Raw genomic sequence first — 18,427 nt, 5'->3', positions numbered from 1 at the left:
GCCAGCAACTTATATAAACATGATTAAGTTAACACAAAAACCTAGAAAAACTTAGAGAATGCAAAAAAATCATTTGTGAGAACGTGTGTGAACTGCCTAATCTTTCTACCATTTAGGATAATTTCCTTGGTTGTCATCATTTTTATTAACCGAAAACATCCCAATGCAATACACCTGTTCATTATCTGTTTAGCATTTCCTATATTCGAACAAAACAAAAGTGAAGATACTTTAGAAAGAAAACGTTATGACTTTTATAGCTAACATGATTCGAGGATTTACATCATTTGCATAGGAAATTATGTTCACGATAATACGATAAGACGATTTTCTTTGTATAAATGGACAATCTTTAGTACAGAACAACTCAACACACGTGGCGTCGCTTCGTTGAAAAAGAAAAAGACAGGAGTACAAAACATGAAAAACTGCTATACTATGATCGCTTCATTATTTTAAATGCATACTTTCTGAACAGCTCTTCGAAATTAGGTGACTATTTATGGGCGCTGTATGCGACACGTGACACCCGAGGCGACCGTAAAGAAAAATTCAGAACAAAAAACTTTCCAACTATAGCACATGAATAAATAAAAAAGGTAAAATCAAAACACCGTCTTGCAATCAGCGCAAGTTAGCAAAAATCATCCCACCTGTACGTGCCGACCCCGTATGGCATTCTTCAAAATGCATCGGATCACACAGCACTCAACGATCATAATTCGATCAGTTTGTCCGATGTGGTCATTTTTCGCATGCCGCTGCACTTTTTCTTCGTTGCACTGCTTCACTGTGCCACTGTTTGCTAGCTATAACAGGAGCATTTGAGCTAAATATATCTATGCAATATTAATAGATTTGTTTAATACACAGTTCGTTCATATGTAATCTGTTTCTTGTTTCGATAGTGCACTTGTAGCTCACATTTTCCAATCTCTTCTTGCCATGGTGAAAGGGTAAAAAAAAGTTATGCATGGAGATAGTATTACATTAGCATGATAAAAAAATGGAAAAAGAGTTAGTGGGCATATTAAACAATCGATGTGGTAATTTGTCATGGCCAAATAAGCAGATGAGTAAACAATAAAAGTGAACCAATCGGAACATACCCATTCCGATAGATTACTCAGCATATTCAAAACATCGGAAAGAGAGACGTTGCGATATATTTACTTGAACAAATATGAACCAGGTTCGAAGCGGTCAAGGAAGAATTTCATACCGTTTGAGCGCTGCAATTTCCCTCGTATCGCATAGGAAACTCACTAATACGTAACACGTCATCGGTCCTCAGTAAAATACGTAAAACATGTTTCTTGCCATTGTTCCGTTGAACTGTTTACTCCCTTTTCTCGCCTTCATAAGCCTAAGCGCCCGTCACATGTACCGATCTTCCTAACAGGGAGAGGCGATCAGTGAGGTTACAACAACATCGTTCGTTACACAATATATGTTCCCAAGGAGTTATAAATTTGTTCTGTGTCGTTATGCTGAGTCTTTTTGTTTTAATACATATATATATAATATAAATGTTCCACATTTGCCTCTTGGGCCGCGTGGAATTTTAGGGGAAAAGTAATCGTTTCCAAAGTAGCGCCACATTTTCTATAGATAAAGTACAGAGAAGAGGATATGCCAATGCGCCCGGAAAAGCGGGTGCTGTACCGAAAACACTCGCTCGTGTACTTTGCAACAGCCGTCGATCGACGACTGCACCCGGGTCACATGTTGATCCGTGGCCTTTTAAGGATTTTTATTTCATTATAAAGCAAAGAGCCGTCCCACCATCAGTGGATTGGGTTTTTAAACGCGTATGTTTCATGTTATGCCTCCTCAATCGCACGCAAATGCGAGGGAAGTTGGGCGAAGTTAATAATTTATAGTGATAAAAGTGTCCCTTGGAGATAATAGAAAAAATCCCAACTTCACCTTTCTCATTGCTTATTGATGCGGTTCCGTTTTCTTCATAGATTTTTTGTTTGTTGTGTTTCTTTTACTATTTCCTTTGGGATGTCCACACTCCTTCAAAAAAAAAAAAAAACGGTTCCCTTCTTGCTCTCTCCACCTCTCTCATTCTCCACGTCCTTTCGTTCGCTGTAGCTCTCTCTCTCTTCCATCTTCCCGTCATTTTCGTCACCTAGTGCTACCGAATCTGGGACGATCACTTGACACAAAAGGGCTCTGCCGCCCTACTATCCTCTTCAAGCGAAAGCGATCGACTTCAGCATCCTCCTACCGCACAGCAGCGACAACAACGGCAGCGGCGTCAGCAGCAGGATTATGCACACAACATCGAGGCTTGCGGCTTAGTACTCCTCCTCCTCTGGCGGTATTTCATCCGGAGGCGCAAACCCGTCCTGCAAAAGTCAACCGTGAAGAAAGCACAATCAAAACATAACCAACCGAAGCTGAGCAGGATACTAAGCCGTTGAAATTGGGACTCCCCTTTAGGCTTACCTCTGTCGCATAGAGAATCTCGAGAATCTTTTGCACGAACGGACTCTGGCTTTGCTCATCGTCTTGGCAGCTGCAAAGGGAAAGTATGATGATATGGAATGAGAAAATGTACTTCATTGCTCCTTAGCACCAGCTCTCGAACAGCACTTACAGAATTTCGATATCTCGCAGTTTGCTAAAGTAAAAGTCGCGCTCCTTCTCCAGCCCTTCGAAGTTTAACCGCATTTCGGTCATCTGTGACGTCAGCTCCTCGATCTGCTGGTTCGTCACGCTGTTCTGCGAGGACGATTTGCTGGTATTCACGTTCACGCCGCCTCCGCCAAACCGACTCGGGGGACTCTGCACCAATGGCCGGTTGGGTGCAACTTTGGAAACTGGATAAAGTTAGATATGTTTGTGTGTTTTGGAGGAAGGGAAGGAGATGGAAAGGATCGTCGACCGTGTACGTGGGGGAGTCGTTAAAAGTTTTAGCCATTGTTTTACGATATGATGTGTATAGTAGTGGTTGGATTGTGGTGTCATAATCATGCAGGATTTGTTGGCCAAATCACCATACAGGGTAAATGGTGGTTTAAGGGAAAAGATAATGTTATCCCACGAGCGGTGGAATAGAGACAATTCCATCGGGGGAAGGTGTTGCGTAAGTGGTTTAGTGTCAGTGGAGGAATGCAGGTGGGTCGTCGGGAGGTGTTTGATAATTGACACAGATACGAAAAGCGATAAATAAAAAGATAAAAAGGAAGAAAAAAGTTCTATCAATAATACTGCGCCGCTACGGGTGTGGAAATAATGGATGGAAGAGTGTTACTTATTTTGAGCTGCACAACTACTCTACTCCAATATGCGATAGACAGACGGGAAATAAAGGAAAGCGCGTATACGATTTCCTCCGATGAAAAAATGAGCAACCAAATGTGAACTTATGTGTTTTTACTATGTTACAAAATGTACACTCATACTATTCGTGCTGCTCGAAATATGTTACCGTTATCGAACCACATTGGTTCCATGCACACATCGACGAACAAACGACACAACGGGAAAGAAAGAGGAACGAAGCCGGGGCCATTTGAAAACGATTGAATAGTTTTGCTTAACATTCGAACGCTTTTTAAGCCATTTTTACAAGAGCAAGTGAAAATACATTATTAAAAGTTCTAAAGCCCTTTGCAATCCGCATATTTCCTCCACAGATTTGGCATTCTCGCCAATATATGTACAAGTATGTTTTTTTCTCCTAAAGCTACTTATCGACTACCAACAAAACCAAAGTGCTTGATTGAAACGAAAACAGGATAAACAATTCAATAAAAAAATAAACAATTATTACTATCACCAATGTGAACAATAATCTTCATCATAAACGTGATGTTGTGTTGTGTTTAAAATATAAATTTAAAAAAAAACCTGCAATGTGAAAACGATGCCGAGTAAAATGGTTGTTGTATCATGCGTGGCATACACGCAGAATTGATAAAAAAGAAACTGCACACGGTTCCGCGCGATGCGTATCCTTTTGCAACACTGAAGTACGTGCGATTTAACGTCGCTGTGGACATGTTCCCTTTTTGTAGGTTGACGATAAGACTAGAGCCAAAAACAAACAATGCAATATTAAGCGGGAAATAACCAGATTCTTATCAGTTTTTAATAATAAAAGGAACATGACGAAAGTGTTATTACGTTGCTGAACTGAGCGTGTATTTTGTGTGCCTATTTAGAAGCTTCATTTGAATTTTTAAAACAGTGCCCAAATGTTTTCTTAATAAAACAAGCAACATTTTGTACAGCTTCCACAAGAGCCCAACTTAAAACGGCATTGAAACTGAGGTTTGTGTTTTACGCATTTTGCAAAACAAGAAATACACTAAGGTAGTCGTATGTTTTGCTAAAAAAAGTGACATTAATGAGATTCACATTAAATTATTGTAACAAAAACCTGTTCTGTTAAATTAACAGTTTTTCGGGATGGAAAAACTATGCGTTAGCGTTAAACATAATTCTAGACAATATCGTACCATCCCTTATTAATAATTCCTCTTCCAGCCTTCGCTTACATTAAGCACATTGTAATACTGTTACGATTCATGCAATACCAGTGGCTGGTTTAAAATTGCCGGCATTAAAATATATTAGGTAAACACAATCTATAAAGGCAATATCAGCAGGAATTGGAATGGAATGGAGTTAGTTGCTTTGGTCGAAGTCTTTTCTTAATTTTACTGTTTGCATTAGATTGCATACTACTACATTACCGTTGGGAAAACAATAAGCCAATGCCGATAGAGTTGCTTAAGAAAGGTGACAAAAACATACTGCGTTACTAACTCTCACAATGTCTTAAAAGAGTCGAACAGACGCAACAGACCGAGAAAGAACATTACCGCGTTAGGTTGACTTGGCCCAAACTTAGTCAGTGAGGTTAATTTTCATGTTACTCCATCGGGGTTAAATTTAGGCAACGGACATTGCGATAAGTTAGCAGAGCTCCCCACGCTAGCGATAAGTGATCAATTGTGGGAACAATGAGGAGAATAGGTGAGTAGTAAGAGAGTGGCCGAAGAGTATTATTTTGATATTCTTTTTTTTTAGTGGACGGTGGGTGAGCCATGTATAATGGGGGGGGGGATTGGTAAGACAGGTCATAACGTACTCGGTTTAATTCCAGCACGAGCAGCCATGTTGGTGCCGACGGGCATTTTGCGCGGCGCAACGACGGCCGACACGCCGTTGCCTTTCGGTGCACCAGCACCGGAGCCCATACCCATCGGTAGGTTATCGCGAGCTAGTAAAGCATCGTACTCTCTACCGTCATAGTTTGCGTCGAAGAACTTTTTGAACCATTGCAAAAATTCAAAGTTATCTTGGAAGCGACCCTTAATTAGCTTATCGATTGGTATGATCTAGAAATGAAGAAAGAAAAAGGAAATTAAATTAGATGTCGCACCGTACACACTAACTGCCACCAGGCGAACGCGGTGTTTGAATGTATCAGCAAGCAATAATAAAATAAAAATTAAAAAAAAAACAAAGCTGGCAAAAAAAGTAAATATAGTTAAAATTCAGTTACAAGGTAAGTAAAACTTAAAATTAAAAGTGCGAAAATACAAAAAAAAATCCATTGAAATGCGACTACCTCAGATGGAACACTCGTCATAAGTATGATGACCCAATATACATACTTCACATAATAACTTAATACCACGCGTGTGCGCTTTTTTTTAAAGACGGGACACATTACAATCATTCTCCGGTCTGCCACCTGTGAAGGAATTTGTACACTGAAACATTGAGATGGCGTTTCAATCTACAACCATAATAACTATCACTTGATTCGAGTTGCATTACCCTCTGTCCTCAAGTACGCAACCTACACTCTCTCAAAGATCAACTTTTTGTTGTAAAAGAACACTCTTAAAGATAATATTTTATATGCAGTTGAATGTTGAATTATCATTTCCTCTTTCTACCGCAACGGTGTAAATGCAGGCCTTTGTTTTTGATCGACCGTCCTCTGTTGAACGAATACGTGGCTTACGACAAAACCTTATAAATTTTTGGTCGTAGTTTTCAGCTATGCAATGTCGGAGTTAAATGTTGAAACTAAAAGAATGGGTTACGAGCTCGCTACTACAATGAACATACAGCCTTCTTAAAAGATTTAGCAATTACCAGTATTCGTTCTACACAGAATTGGCCGACCATCGGTGCAGGAATCACACCCAGTTGTTTAGTGCCATATATCGTGTTGCACACTTCGGAAAACACACGGCACTCATAATAATCCAGCACACAAATTGTTTACATCATTGTTGCAGCTACATTTTTGCAGAGACTATGAGTTCAGACTATGAACCACCAGCGAACGTAACTAAACTCGATCGAACAACATCTTGGAGCAGAGAAGTTTTTGTTCTTTTTTTTTTGCAGAATTTTTTGATAAGGAGTTTGTGGGAGGTATAATGACAGCGGATAGGATGGATGTGAGGATAGAAATTTAAGTTTCTGGACAATATGTATGTCTGTGTGTGTGTGTGTGTGTGTGTATGTGAATGGGTTTGTAATGTTTTTTTGGTTGTTTCTGGTGCTACTGTACCGGTAGGCGGCGCACGGGTGGCGGCAACGGGACGGCGTTGAATTCGTGTCGCCGGTGGCAGCTCGCCGACGCCCAGTTCGTTCTGTATGCCGGGCAAGCCCTGGCCTAGCATGATGCCGCCGCGTGCCTCCAACGCGTCATACTCCCGGCCGTCGTAGTTGGCGTCGAAGAACTTCTTGAACCACTGCAAAAACTCGAAATTATCCTGAAAACGACCCTTGATCAGCTTGTCCACCGGGATGACCTGTGGAGTATGCACCGGGCGTGTGGGAGAACGAGGGGAAGAAGAGGAGGAACGATTGGAACTGAGATGAGCCAAATAGAAAGGATGGCGGATTCCAAAAACCGGAAACCAGCGAAGCAACGAACAAGTTTGCAGAAAACTATTTTTCACCCTCTACTCTCGTCGATCGATCAGTTTCGATGTACCGCACTGTTTGAGAACTTTCGCTTCGCTACTTTCTACTCCCCTCCCCCTGGACAACGTTCTAACCGTATAGGGTTGGTGTTCCTGGAAAAAACCTTCGGTCTCGTATCCGCGTAGGAAGTTGGTGTGACATGTCCACCCCATTCGGACCGCAACGGAAACCGAGCTAAAACGAAACTAAGCGCACATCGTACACCGATCGTACCTTATCGACGTTCATCTTCTTGAAGGCGGCCTGCAGGATTTTAAAGTTCTGGATGTATTCGTGATCGAGGTTGGTGCGAAATTTGACACGCTTCATTGGCACGGAACCGGGAAACAGCATGTCCATGTACTGGCAGTAGGCGGCCCCGGTGCACAGCTCCTCGATCTTCGTGAACTGCGATCGCAGGCAGTCGTTCACCCACGACAGCATGTCGTGGCGGGACAGGTTATCTGTCGTGACGTTCGTCGAGTACACGTTCACGGCCATCGTGTTTTGCTGTGTTGCGTTCAGCGGTTCTAGAAAGACATGAGAAATGAAGAAAACATGAGCCATGAGAATTCATCCCGTACGGTGATTGAAAATCAACTGAAACAGTTATTTGCGGCACAAACCACTGTAAACGCATCAAACTAACTGTGAAAAGGCAACCTACTTCACCGAGTGACTGAATTGGAATGATCAATTTCCTTTCAAACAAAAAGAGATTTATGTCTGCCTCTAGCTGTTATTTCGCTTCCGAGAGCAACATTAAATTTTACTGCAAATAGAAATCGCACTCCTGAACGGTTTTTTGCCTGAATCCGCACTCCAGCTTCGGCTTGGGCCATAGGAAGTTCCACCTCCACCACACGGTGGTGACGATCATCGAACCCTGGCTAAAATGCACTGATGCAGAGAGAGAGAGGGATTGCATATAACCTGATTGCCGGTTTTTCAAAAACTCACCACCCCGTCCCCATTCAGCCCTCGGAGCCCTGCGCAGGTACCATCGTGTTTTGTCAACTTATGCTCTTGACATTTTTCCCTTGTTTATTGTGTTTTCCGTCGTTTTTTCTTGTCTTGGCAAATGGCGGGCGCAAATCTAATGCAAAAAAGGGCGAAAACCAACCCCCATTGCAGTAGCTCCCCGCCTTCTATTCTTCTCGTTATGTTCTTGATGCTCTTCGGATTCGGTACGCCCAATCCCATCCGCGGATTTGCGCACCCATGCGTTGCGTACGGATTTAGAGCAATTGCAGCGCGACTTAAATAAAGCTGCGGACGCAGTTAGAATTGTTCTTGCGGCGAAATAGTTGGAGCGCGTGCCGTAGAGGTGCGTTTGTAGAGAGCTGAAGCTGGTGGGTCTAAAAATAATGAGCGCTACTACCCTTAGGGTCTGCACTAAGAGACGATAATGATGCAAACTTATTTTTTCGAAGCGAAAATAGGTGATGGAAAAAGTAAAGCACTTCGACTGATAGTTTGTATATAACGAATTGGAACGAATGGCTCACAATTGCTTATCTGAACTCTACTTCAAACACGGCTTAAAAATGAAGCTTATCAGATAACAATAACTCGGAGACGAGACATAAGTTCCTTCCTAACCATATATTCCTGTGTACAAACATTTAAATCACACTAACTGAACAATTTATTTAATATCAAAGCCCATAAAAAATAGCTACGTTTAACGTTTAATAAACATAGAGTGAGCAATGACCTTACCATTTCCCAAGTAAATTGCTGATATTACATGCTACGGAAATGGCTTTCAATGCGAAAAAATTTCAGGAAAATAATATGTAAATTATCAATGTAGAAATTTGTTCAAATTTAGTTTAGGAGGTATACTCTATTTTTAACAAAATCCATAAAACGAATTGGCAAACTATTTATTTTAAATACCAATGTCTTCACCGATGCCAAGAAAAAATGGTTCGCAAGTAACGTTTATTGACTTGCTTTTGCAAACACTACACACGTTATTCCATGTTAACTTCCACAATAAAAAAACGATAAGGTAGCTACTAAACATCGCACAAGGTGAAAGGCCATAGACCACGGAACAGATATTGTTTGCGATGAACTAACAGTTGAACAACAAAAAATCAAAATCACAAGAGATCAAAACTACTATCCTGTGAGTGCCACCATGTGATCATTAATTCCAGATTTCTTGGTTTTTCTTTGGCAAAAAATGCTTATCGCTCAAGCCGTACACATGTTTAATGTGTAACCATACCGAGTGTTAAAATGTTAATTAAAAAGGTTATCAAGGCTGGATGATGGCGGCTTAGTATGAGCTTCCGTAAAATATCTGAAAATAAATATTTACAACACCAGATGCTTTCTCTTGCGATGTTTCGCTTCATGTGAAGTTTTCCCTTTCCAAATCTAGTAATTTAACGCTTTTCTCCCCGAGATTCGAGAGGCGCACACCCGCGCTCGCCGGCTGCCCAAAACACAACCACGCAAGACAGAAGGCTAATTGATTGGAAATGAATACCAAACAGAAAAGAAACATCTCTACGAATTGGTTCAAAATTAAAGTAAAAGTTTTTAAAGCAACAACAACTTCGGTGTGTCGAGATGGGGAGATGGAACGAATTGATTGGATGTTTGATATATGCTAAAGCTTCTTTCCTTTGCACACATTTGCAGTGATTACTTCCTAAATCGCGATACAAACCTATGTGTTCAAGTGTTTCATATTTTCAAACACAAATGATGCAGACCTTAGACAACCCTAAACACTTCATCGACGAACGAAAAGTGATAGGAGTGTTTGTTTGTTTGTCCTAGATCGATCCATTGAATATGCACATAGAAAATCTGTTGACATGAGGCGATCGTCTGCGTCATCGTTTTCGCCTTTCGACGACAGATCGATCATCTCTAAATGCACTTTCGAATATGCTGTCTTTCGCGGGACATACCAAACGGCCGACCGTCACTCTTCCAATCCCTTCTCTTTCGTCGGTAACACTTGGTGGTTTCCTTATCGATTGTAATTGCATACCCGTTGCTATTTGTGTAATTATCGGGAAAAGGCAAAGTTTACGACAAATGCTTCCTCCTATTGCTGCGTTTATTTATGATACAATTCGCTAATGAAATGCTGCACCCCGTGTACGGTTTCGCTAGGCCTTGCACATTAAGGAAACGACTGGCGGGCGATGTAAATCATTCTCCTCGAATCTGTCGCGGGGCTCGGGCGTGGAAAGTGATACGGTGGGCAACAAATCAGGCGTGAAAATTGTGCAAACATCGATTACATTTCCATGGCGGACGGCACAAGCCAACCGGATCGGAAAGGAGTAAGTGTGCATTCTGTCAACTGCGTTTAAGTTCCCACGAGCCACCACTTGGCTTGCGCAGGTGAACAAGAAACGTAAACGAGATAGCTCATGAGGGGTTTCTTACTTCTATGGTAAGTGAAACCTTCGCATAACTCTCGGTATGTTGTTTGACATTCCACTGCGGCCAAGCAAGGTAAACGGGATGGAGGAGTGGGGGCCAGATGGCGCCGCAAATTATGAAACTTGATTGCCACTTTTGCTAGACGACGACATAATCGCATCCCCTGAGAATGTCGATTTATTCTCGGATGTAATAAGATTTGTGTTCTTTAATGGAATCGATTAATTTTTGAAGCGAATTTTACAATACATGAGGTACCCAGTTTTAAGAAACAAATGAGCACACACAAATTCCCGATACTAGTCAAAAGAAGATCAAGCGATAAACATGCAAAAGTGTTAATAGCTTGAAGATCTTGATTACAGCCAGCATGAAGAAAAGAAGCAAAAAACCGTCGTGACTGATTCACAAAACGATTTGTTCGGGTAAATCACGTCTACCAAAGCCAAATGATGGTGCGAAAATGTGCGAAAAGCACGTGTTTCTCTCATGGGTACACGCTGTTTCCTTTGCCGGTATGCAATGCCTTGCTGCGTGTGCTAATTTATAAATAAAATTCCCTGCCATCGGCGAAGCCGCGTGGGGAAAGATGGAGTAAAATTAACTCATTAGCTTTACTACAGATGCTAGTTGTGCGAAATCCAGAGAACAGAGTGTGTCGACCATTTAATATTAAATAACTTCCCCTGGAAGTAAAAATAAATATTCCTAAAGTTATGAAGATCATGAAAGATCAAATTCATGTTCGTATACAAAAGTAAAATGGTAACGAAAAGAACAACCAACTTGTCGTCAGCTCGATGTGTCATGTAACATTGAATGTGGCAAAATTGTTTATGAGTTCAGTATTATAAAATAATATGTTGTGAAATATCAAGACATGACGATGATGAACACATCAACAGCAGTTTTGGAGTGATGCGTTTCGTACGTAGTGTAGGCCGACGATATATGGTGGGTACAGCATCGTGTCGCCGAACATAAGCGGCCCCCAAACTGCACCATCTAACGCAAGTGAACCGGAAACTACTAACTATCTAAAAAAAAGAAGAGAACTGACACTCCCCGCAGTCGGAAGGAAGGGCTCGTTCCTACGCTCTGATCGATGGCGCGACTAAATGCTGTTACGCAGTGCTGAACAGGGAGTGCAAAATAATACGAAACCCTTACGACTTTTCCGTGGTGGCCGTGTAGGCCTACACATTTGGGAGCGAGGCTGCAACTCCTACAGAATAGTGAATCATATTGAACCGATTGCAGGCCCGGAAAAAATTGGACAGTCCTTCCTTTTTTGCATGAGAAAGCACGAAACTTTCGTAAGAATTCTGCAGTGATGAAAGAGGAAAACTACTTCCATCTGCTGGAAAATGGAACACCAAACATTTGGGAATACTAGAGCATGGCTTTTGGATTTCAATATGGAACACATTCCAATAAATAAAAATACCCCGGAGATGGATGATAGGCAGTGTTCAGTCATTAATTAAACATCGCACCGTCTGGTTTCGTTTGGCTGAGAAATCTATCAATTTTCCTCCCACACTCCCGCTTCAAACCTCCCTGAGGTAAAAATATCTTTCTGGTGGTTATCGAACCGGTTCCAAAGAAAACCGAACGCCACACCGCAAATGGTCATAATTAGTGCAGCAACTTGCATCACTACTGTCCATAAACTTGGTGCAGGGATATTTTTTTTTTTTGCATGACTCATCCGAATGAATCAGTTTCTTGCACCCCTAGTAGGGTGGAGGGTATATTCTAAGGTCTTATCTTTGCCTGATAACCAGGCCAGTGTACTGTATATACCATGTGCAATGGTATTTCATCGAACATATCCACAATTTTTTATAAAATGATATGAACGAAACTTTATAAAGGCATGTACACGTTATGTTTTAGGATGGGATTCTTCTAGATATACTACTGCGGTAAACTTTCTTAAAACTCGCATCGAAACGAATCCGCAAACTGTGTCAAAGCTTCATCATTTGAAAGCCAAGGGATCTATGCATATTCATGTGCAATCGAATGCATGTAGGTGTTTGCCGACCGAAACCGCACCGGACACTTCGAAGGAGGAGGCCGCCATCGCCGTTGACGACATCGGCACCCCCTCAAAGTTAAGGCTTGATGTTACCGGTTTTCTTCAGGGCAGGATCCGGAGGCGCCTCCATTCAAAGCACCATCCCACACACGTGCCGTCGACGTCGACGGGTGACGCGGTCGGTAAATTTACGTACAGACTTAAGCAAAACAGCTCGCCGCGGGACTCGTACCACCTGTGACGGAGTGTAAATCGTTCAGGTTGCCTTCGTCGAAGCCGAAGGTGAATTGGAAGCGTAGAGAATCCGTTTTGAAAGGAGAATGCCTGATGGCATATATTACTGCGGAGACGATATACAGTAGAAAGTGAAATTGGTATGAGAGAATTCAGTAAGCGTCAAAATGGAGTTTAAAATATGATATTCTAAATCAAACCAAAAGATGGGGGGATAGTACACGTCTTTTACTCTACACTACATATTGTTTGTAGATCTAACTTATACTTGTAGCGTGTGCTCCATTCATTACTAAAAAAAAACTCCCACGCAAGTACTGTAGTGGTCAAGTCGAACATGCAATTTCCACCCAAAAGTACAACGACCGATGGGCGATGATTCATGATCGTCCGCCTGGATGTTGTTTTTTTTTTGTGATCCATTTTAACAGTCTTTCACACCGAAACATTGTGGAGCATGTGGCGGTAACCACTTTTGCTCGTTCCGTTTGACCTAAATGCAACTCAACGCGATTCCTCCACCCAGTATCACCCCCGGACGGAGGGAAGTTCATTTGCAAAAATCCATACGGCATTTCAGTGGCTCGTCCAACAGTCGCTCATTGGGATACTCGGACCGGGTTGGTGAGGGGAAAAGGGGGGAAGAAGAAAATCCGCACTGTTCCGGCTCGTCTTACCGGTGTGCGATTTTATTGCTCGCAAACATCCACCAAGAGGCTTGGCGACGAAGACGTGGTGCTTACTTATCGGCTCATCTACTTCCGAGCCCGAGTTTACTGTGCCTTTTTCAACGTGATTTCGTACAGCACCGTTTGCTCAACTTATCCGATATTGAAATTTCGAAAAAAGTACCCTAGAAATCGATTGCTGACGGAACGCTGATGATGATTATGATGATGTGAGCCCAACATAGGTGGGATTCGTCGGGTTGTGGATAATTTACGGGACGGAAAACCAATTGGGTCAAACTTTATCACCCTCCGTACATCTCTGAACGGTAGCCGCAAACACGAGACAAGACCCGAAGAGCCCAAAACTCGTGTCGGCCATCTGTTTGGGGTGAAGAAAGCATGACTAAGAAAGAAAACACTCCCAAAACAAGCCTCAAAACCTCCGGCGGTACTTGTTTGGTAAGTGTCGATTTCCAAATCGTACGCGAATTTTAACTCTACACCTACAGATTGGGCGAAATAAAAGTACTTTCGCGTCCGAACTTTCTACACTTGAACCATTGTGGAACTCTCCGGCTGTCTTGGCACTACAAATGTATAAGTGTGCAAATAAATCAACCCGCAGCGAACAGGTGCATCCGGAAGTGACACTTTAGGGTTGTAAAAAGCTCGCCGGGGTCTATCTTCACCACGGCGCGCTGGAGTGGATCTAATTAAAACATTCTCAATGTCCTTGTGGTGTTACTTAGTAAAAGAAAAGTTATACACAGATGTGATGTTGAAAAACTATCGATTTCCGAGTAGTCAAGGCATCGAAAAAAAAATCTACAACAAGAGGAAACCCAGTGGAATCGTGGGCTATAAGTCGAAGCGTTACGATAAATGTTGTGATACTCCGGTAGCACGAGTAAAACTTTCATCAAACAGCACATTAGGTTTCCTTTTTTCAAATCTGCGGGCGCAAAATATGCATGTGACATAATAGACTAGGAAAATATACCGTACCGTCCTATCAACAACTGTGTGGCAGGGGGTTCTCCCTCTTTCGTGGAGGGTCTAAATTTAAACCGGAACCTTCTTCGGATCATTACTCGCTCCCATCTGGGAAACCCCAGAAAGACTTCCAGAACTGGATCGGTCGTTCACGTTTGGGACGATGGAAGGGCTTCGATGGCAAAGAACGGTTACCGTTGCCCTGTGGATAATTTGGAAAGGTTCGGTGAAATGGAATGCAGATGTCCGTAACAATCAGGTTGGTTATGTGGGAAGTATGTGTGTGCTTGTTTGTGCTGGGTTTTCCATTCTGGATGCACCCCACACACTTATGAGGCTTATTTTTCGGTATGGGATCCGAAACGAGACCGGCAAAACAAACATGGGACGTACGAACGGTAAACGGGCCTGTTGCCGCATGACAGCGCGCGAATACGCATGCCAAGGCACGATGTGGATTATGGACGTTCGACCCATTTTGCACGATTATCCACAAGACCGACGATGGCAATGGGATCCAAACAAATTGGACGACGACATAATGTGCTCGCGTGGTCTGAGATTATGGTCATCGATTCTTATTCCATTCCACCACTATTTACTTCAAACCCTTAACCATCTCATTTCTAATTTGCTTCGAATTTCCGCCACTGATTGGGGTGCAGGTTCCGGTTCACTGTTTCCGGTTTATCGGTGCAATTTGGACAGGGCATTCGAGTTTGAATGGTACCCACCCACTGACATCGTGGGGTTCATCCATGTTAGTAGCCAACGGAACAGTGAAACCTGCGCCCTCAATACAAATTTATAACATTCCAGACTGGATGGTCCTGGAATGCAAATGAGATATATTAGGGGGTGAAACGAACAAATAATTAATTGCAATTAATTTTGCCGTTGCTGATTGTCATAGGTGTTAAAGTTACGCAAAAAGAGCCGGACCAACTTTTAAGAAATTTGAAAAACCTACTTTGGTAACAAAAAACGATGGTCCCTCCGTTGGTTCGTTTAAATCTTCCAATTATTGGAACGCACTCTACAGTTGGGTTTGATTTGATTCGAATCTCCCCTTCGACTGGCATTGGGTGTTTGGAACCTGGGCGATCAGCCGGTTGTTTTACATCTGCTGTGCGCTTTCCTTTTACTCGATGAATCAATTACGATCGTCGGACGAACGGAATCGATCAATCAGGAAGTTGCGTGTCGATTGGATTGGGATAATGATGCGCGCCTGCTGAGTTTGTTTGATGGAAAAAGCAAAACGGACGTTTTTCGGGTTTAGATTTGAGTGAAAAATCGATTTTCCGTGTGGCGAACCAAACTTTTTTTCACTCCCGTAGGCTCTCGAAAGGTGGGGTGCGCCAACATATCGGTGGCAAAAACACATGTACCGCTAAGAATAGAATAGGAGCAGAATGAGGTTCCGTTCGCTACAAAGAGAAAACAAAAATACAATTGCGTTTACCTCCAAGAGCCAATCATTCCTTCCAGGGTTAATTGCAATACACGTTCCACCGCTTGGGTTAGAAAGGGTTCGGGCAAATACTACTCATTAACGGACGAGCGTTAATGATGGCCAAATGTGGCTTGCATCTCGCCGAAAGAAGACGCAGTCGCTGCAGTGTTGAGTTAACACATTACGGCGAATTCATGATATCTCAACCGCAGCGGAGGACGCATTGAACTTGACCACAGTTTCGCCCCAGTGGAATTGGCCATACAAATATGGCAATCGATAATGGTGAGGTGGCGCCGGGAAGACGGTACGCTACGGAGAAAATAAAAGAAAAAGTTTTTGGCAACGGTTTCAGGCGAGCGGCAGGTGCACGAGAACAATTTCCGTCCGCCCGTTAGAAAGATGGTAGGTTGAGAAGTTGCACACGATGGGAACGTGTGTTGAGACGTTGCGCATTTCTTAAAATCTCGGGAGGTCAGTGAACCTTCGAGCTGGGATGATTTTCACGTTGAATTGTGCGAGCATTGGAAAACTGTTTTAAGGAACAATTGTATCTGCAGTGAAAAGGTAAGACGTCCATTCCAGAAGAAAAACATGGCTAGCAACAAGCAATGTTTACTTCGATTGTCGACTGTATCACCAATTTAGCATTGCTGATGAATGGAGTGCGGCGTCAGCTTCTCTTGAATTTGATGAAAAGTTTTACAAGTCTTAGCCCATCATTCTAAATCTTGCCATTTCCATTCTTCAGAAAATAGAAGACCTCAATGACGAGACGTGTTTCTTCGACGATATGGTACAACACTAGCGAAACCAGATGCGATTGGGCATTTGTTGCACGCATACCTATGCACCCATGGGGCTGCTCAAAAGGGATCTCCGTCACAACCACACACGTAGGCAAACAGTAAAATTTTATTTCCGACACAGCCCCCCTAGGCCCAAAGCCCCGTTTCAAGTACGCGATCTCATCACCTCACAAACCAACCAAATAATGCTCGTGCATGCTCGTAATGATGAATCATAATCGAACCGGCGATTGAATACCGCAACCGGCACCGGCAACTGCAGGCCCCGACCCGTTGTGTTATTGCTTGCAAACGCAGATGGCATGAGCAGAATCATCCAGAAGTCGTGTGTTCCCTGTCCAACTGCCGGTATCGTGCATCGAACGAGAAAGATCTACATTATCTGTTTGCAAAAATGTGTAACATTTTTGACATGAACGTTGCTACAAGATATCCCAGGACAGTGGGGCAGAGCCAAGAAAACTTTCTCCCAGGCGAGCGAGGTGTGAAGAAAATCGACTAACTAGACAAACCCGCGACAGCTTAACCAACACCAGCGATCAAAGATGGGCGCGCGGAAATGCCATACGTACGCAAAATGAAAACGATTACGCCGCACCACCACCAACAGTCTTTCGGTGCAAATTTTCTTCAACGCCGGGGATTATAATTAAAATCCTACCAAAGTAGTAAAACTTCTAAAAGTGTTTAAACACTGCATGAAAAGTAGGCAGGAAATAACGTGTTTAGTATAAAAACCGCATTAAAAAACACGCACGGAAGCTGACCGAGCAGAGATGTCCAGACACTGGGCGAGTCAATCTACTCCACTCTTCACCATTCCACCCAATTCACACGGAGCTACATTTGAGCTGCTTTCTCGCGCACTCTTCTTCGCCACCGCTTCGAATTTGCCTGTCGTTCTCTTTGTCTTGCCCTTTTGGCTTTCTATTCCTTCTATTCCCCTTGGGAAGCACATACACGACTGCCAACACACTCATTCCCTACAAGCTGCTTGCTTTCTCGTTCTATCCGGATGTACGTTACTTTCCTCACTTTTGGCTCACTCACTCCAACCGCAGTAGTTGAGATGTGTCCCGTGGACGACATGCACACGGATGAGCGTCTATTTCACTCGCACACACATTTGCAGAGATATAGCCGCAAGTTTCTTCGCTTGACTCAGCGGGGTCCGTTTTACAGCCGGAGATATTTTTCCGAATACGCCATGATTACCATGATTGTTGAATATGAAAATACCAGAGCTCGATTCAATGCGCAAGCTGGGGTTACACGGAATATGATAGCGTCACCGAAAATGCCTTAAAAACTACATTCAAAGTATGCTGCATCGCTACCGAGCACACATTCCAACGCCAACTCTGCGTGTGGAAGAAAACGTTCCGACACACATCGCCACATTATCACACTCTACCGAGGGATGCGGCGAAAGGAAATGCATGACTAATAGGTGAAATACAAAAGGAATAAAACTAACCTAATCGAAATTCAGCTCAACCGCAGTATGTTTGGTGGAAAATAAACACTCTATACACTCTGGTGAAACAATTCACAATCTCTCGCCACTAGCGTCGTGAAAGGCGTCCGATTCAACCGAGTTCAATTCAAAGACTGATCGAACGACGTTTGGAGAGTTTGACGACCGTTTCTCGTGGAATGAGAAGTGAGATGAGAGGATATCCGAGGTGTGTCAAACATTTCGCTATATACCAAGGCTACTCACATTTGCAGGTAGTCTCATGTAGAACCTGTCATTGACATTTGACACTAATGTTCAAATAATCAGATGTAATAAATATGGACGTTTTATCAAATTCGTACGAGTAAATACGTGCATGCAATTTGTTTTACA

At 42.8% G+C, this 18,427-nt stretch overlaps 1 protein-coding gene across 2 annotated transcripts; it reads right to left on the bottom strand.

Annotated features, from left to right (window-relative positions):
* Window positions 1-181: 181 nt before the first annotated feature.
* Window positions 182-18,187, bottom strand: LOC131262243 (microtubule-associated protein RP/EB family member 1). Of its 2 annotated transcripts, none has more exons than XM_058264206.1 (6): window positions 18,053-18,187; window positions 7,186-7,481; window positions 5,111-5,360; window positions 2,609-2,831; window positions 2,458-2,527; window positions 182-2,357 (listed from the first exon to the last, which is right to left on the bottom strand). In XM_058264206.1, exons 2-6 carry the CDS (start codon window positions 7,450-7,452, stop codon window positions 2,307-2,309), a joined length of 861 nt encoding a protein of 286 aa, XP_058120189.1. In that variant the 5' UTR covers window positions 7,453-7,481; window positions 18,053-18,187; the 3' UTR covers window positions 182-2,306. The 2 variants fall into 2 exon arrangements, with proteins under 2 accessions (XP_058120189.1, XP_058120190.1); XM_058264207.1 differs by having other exon boundaries at window positions 2,609-2,822.
* Between the last annotated feature and the right edge of the window lie 240 nt (window positions 18,188-18,427).

The sequence above is a fragment of the Anopheles coustani genome, chromosome 2 (genome assembly GCF_943734705.1).
Source record: "Anopheles coustani chromosome 2, idAnoCousDA_361_x.2, whole genome shotgun sequence".
NCBI classification, from domain to species: domain Eukaryota; kingdom Metazoa; phylum Arthropoda; class Insecta; order Diptera; family Culicidae; genus Anopheles; species Anopheles coustani.
Note: the sequence above shows the minus strand (reverse complement) of the source record. Positions and strands in the feature narration are given on the sequence as shown.

What these genes read in the sequence shown, in the direction of transcription:
- LOC131262243 (XM_058264206.1), bottom strand. Translation starts at nt 7,452, where the DNA reads ATGGCCGTGAACGTGTACTCGACGAACGTCACGACAGATAACCTGTCC. An exon ending in TCGTGCTGGAATTAAACCGA is followed by an intron (nt 2,832 to 5,110) that starts GTACGTTATGAC and finishes AACTTTATCCAG; the next exon opens with TTTCCAAAGTTGCACCCAAC. An exon ending in AGATTCTCTATGCGACAGAG is followed by an intron (nt 2,358 to 2,457) that starts GTAAGCCTAAAG and finishes TGACTTTTGCAG; the next exon opens with GACGGGTTTGCGCCTCCGGA.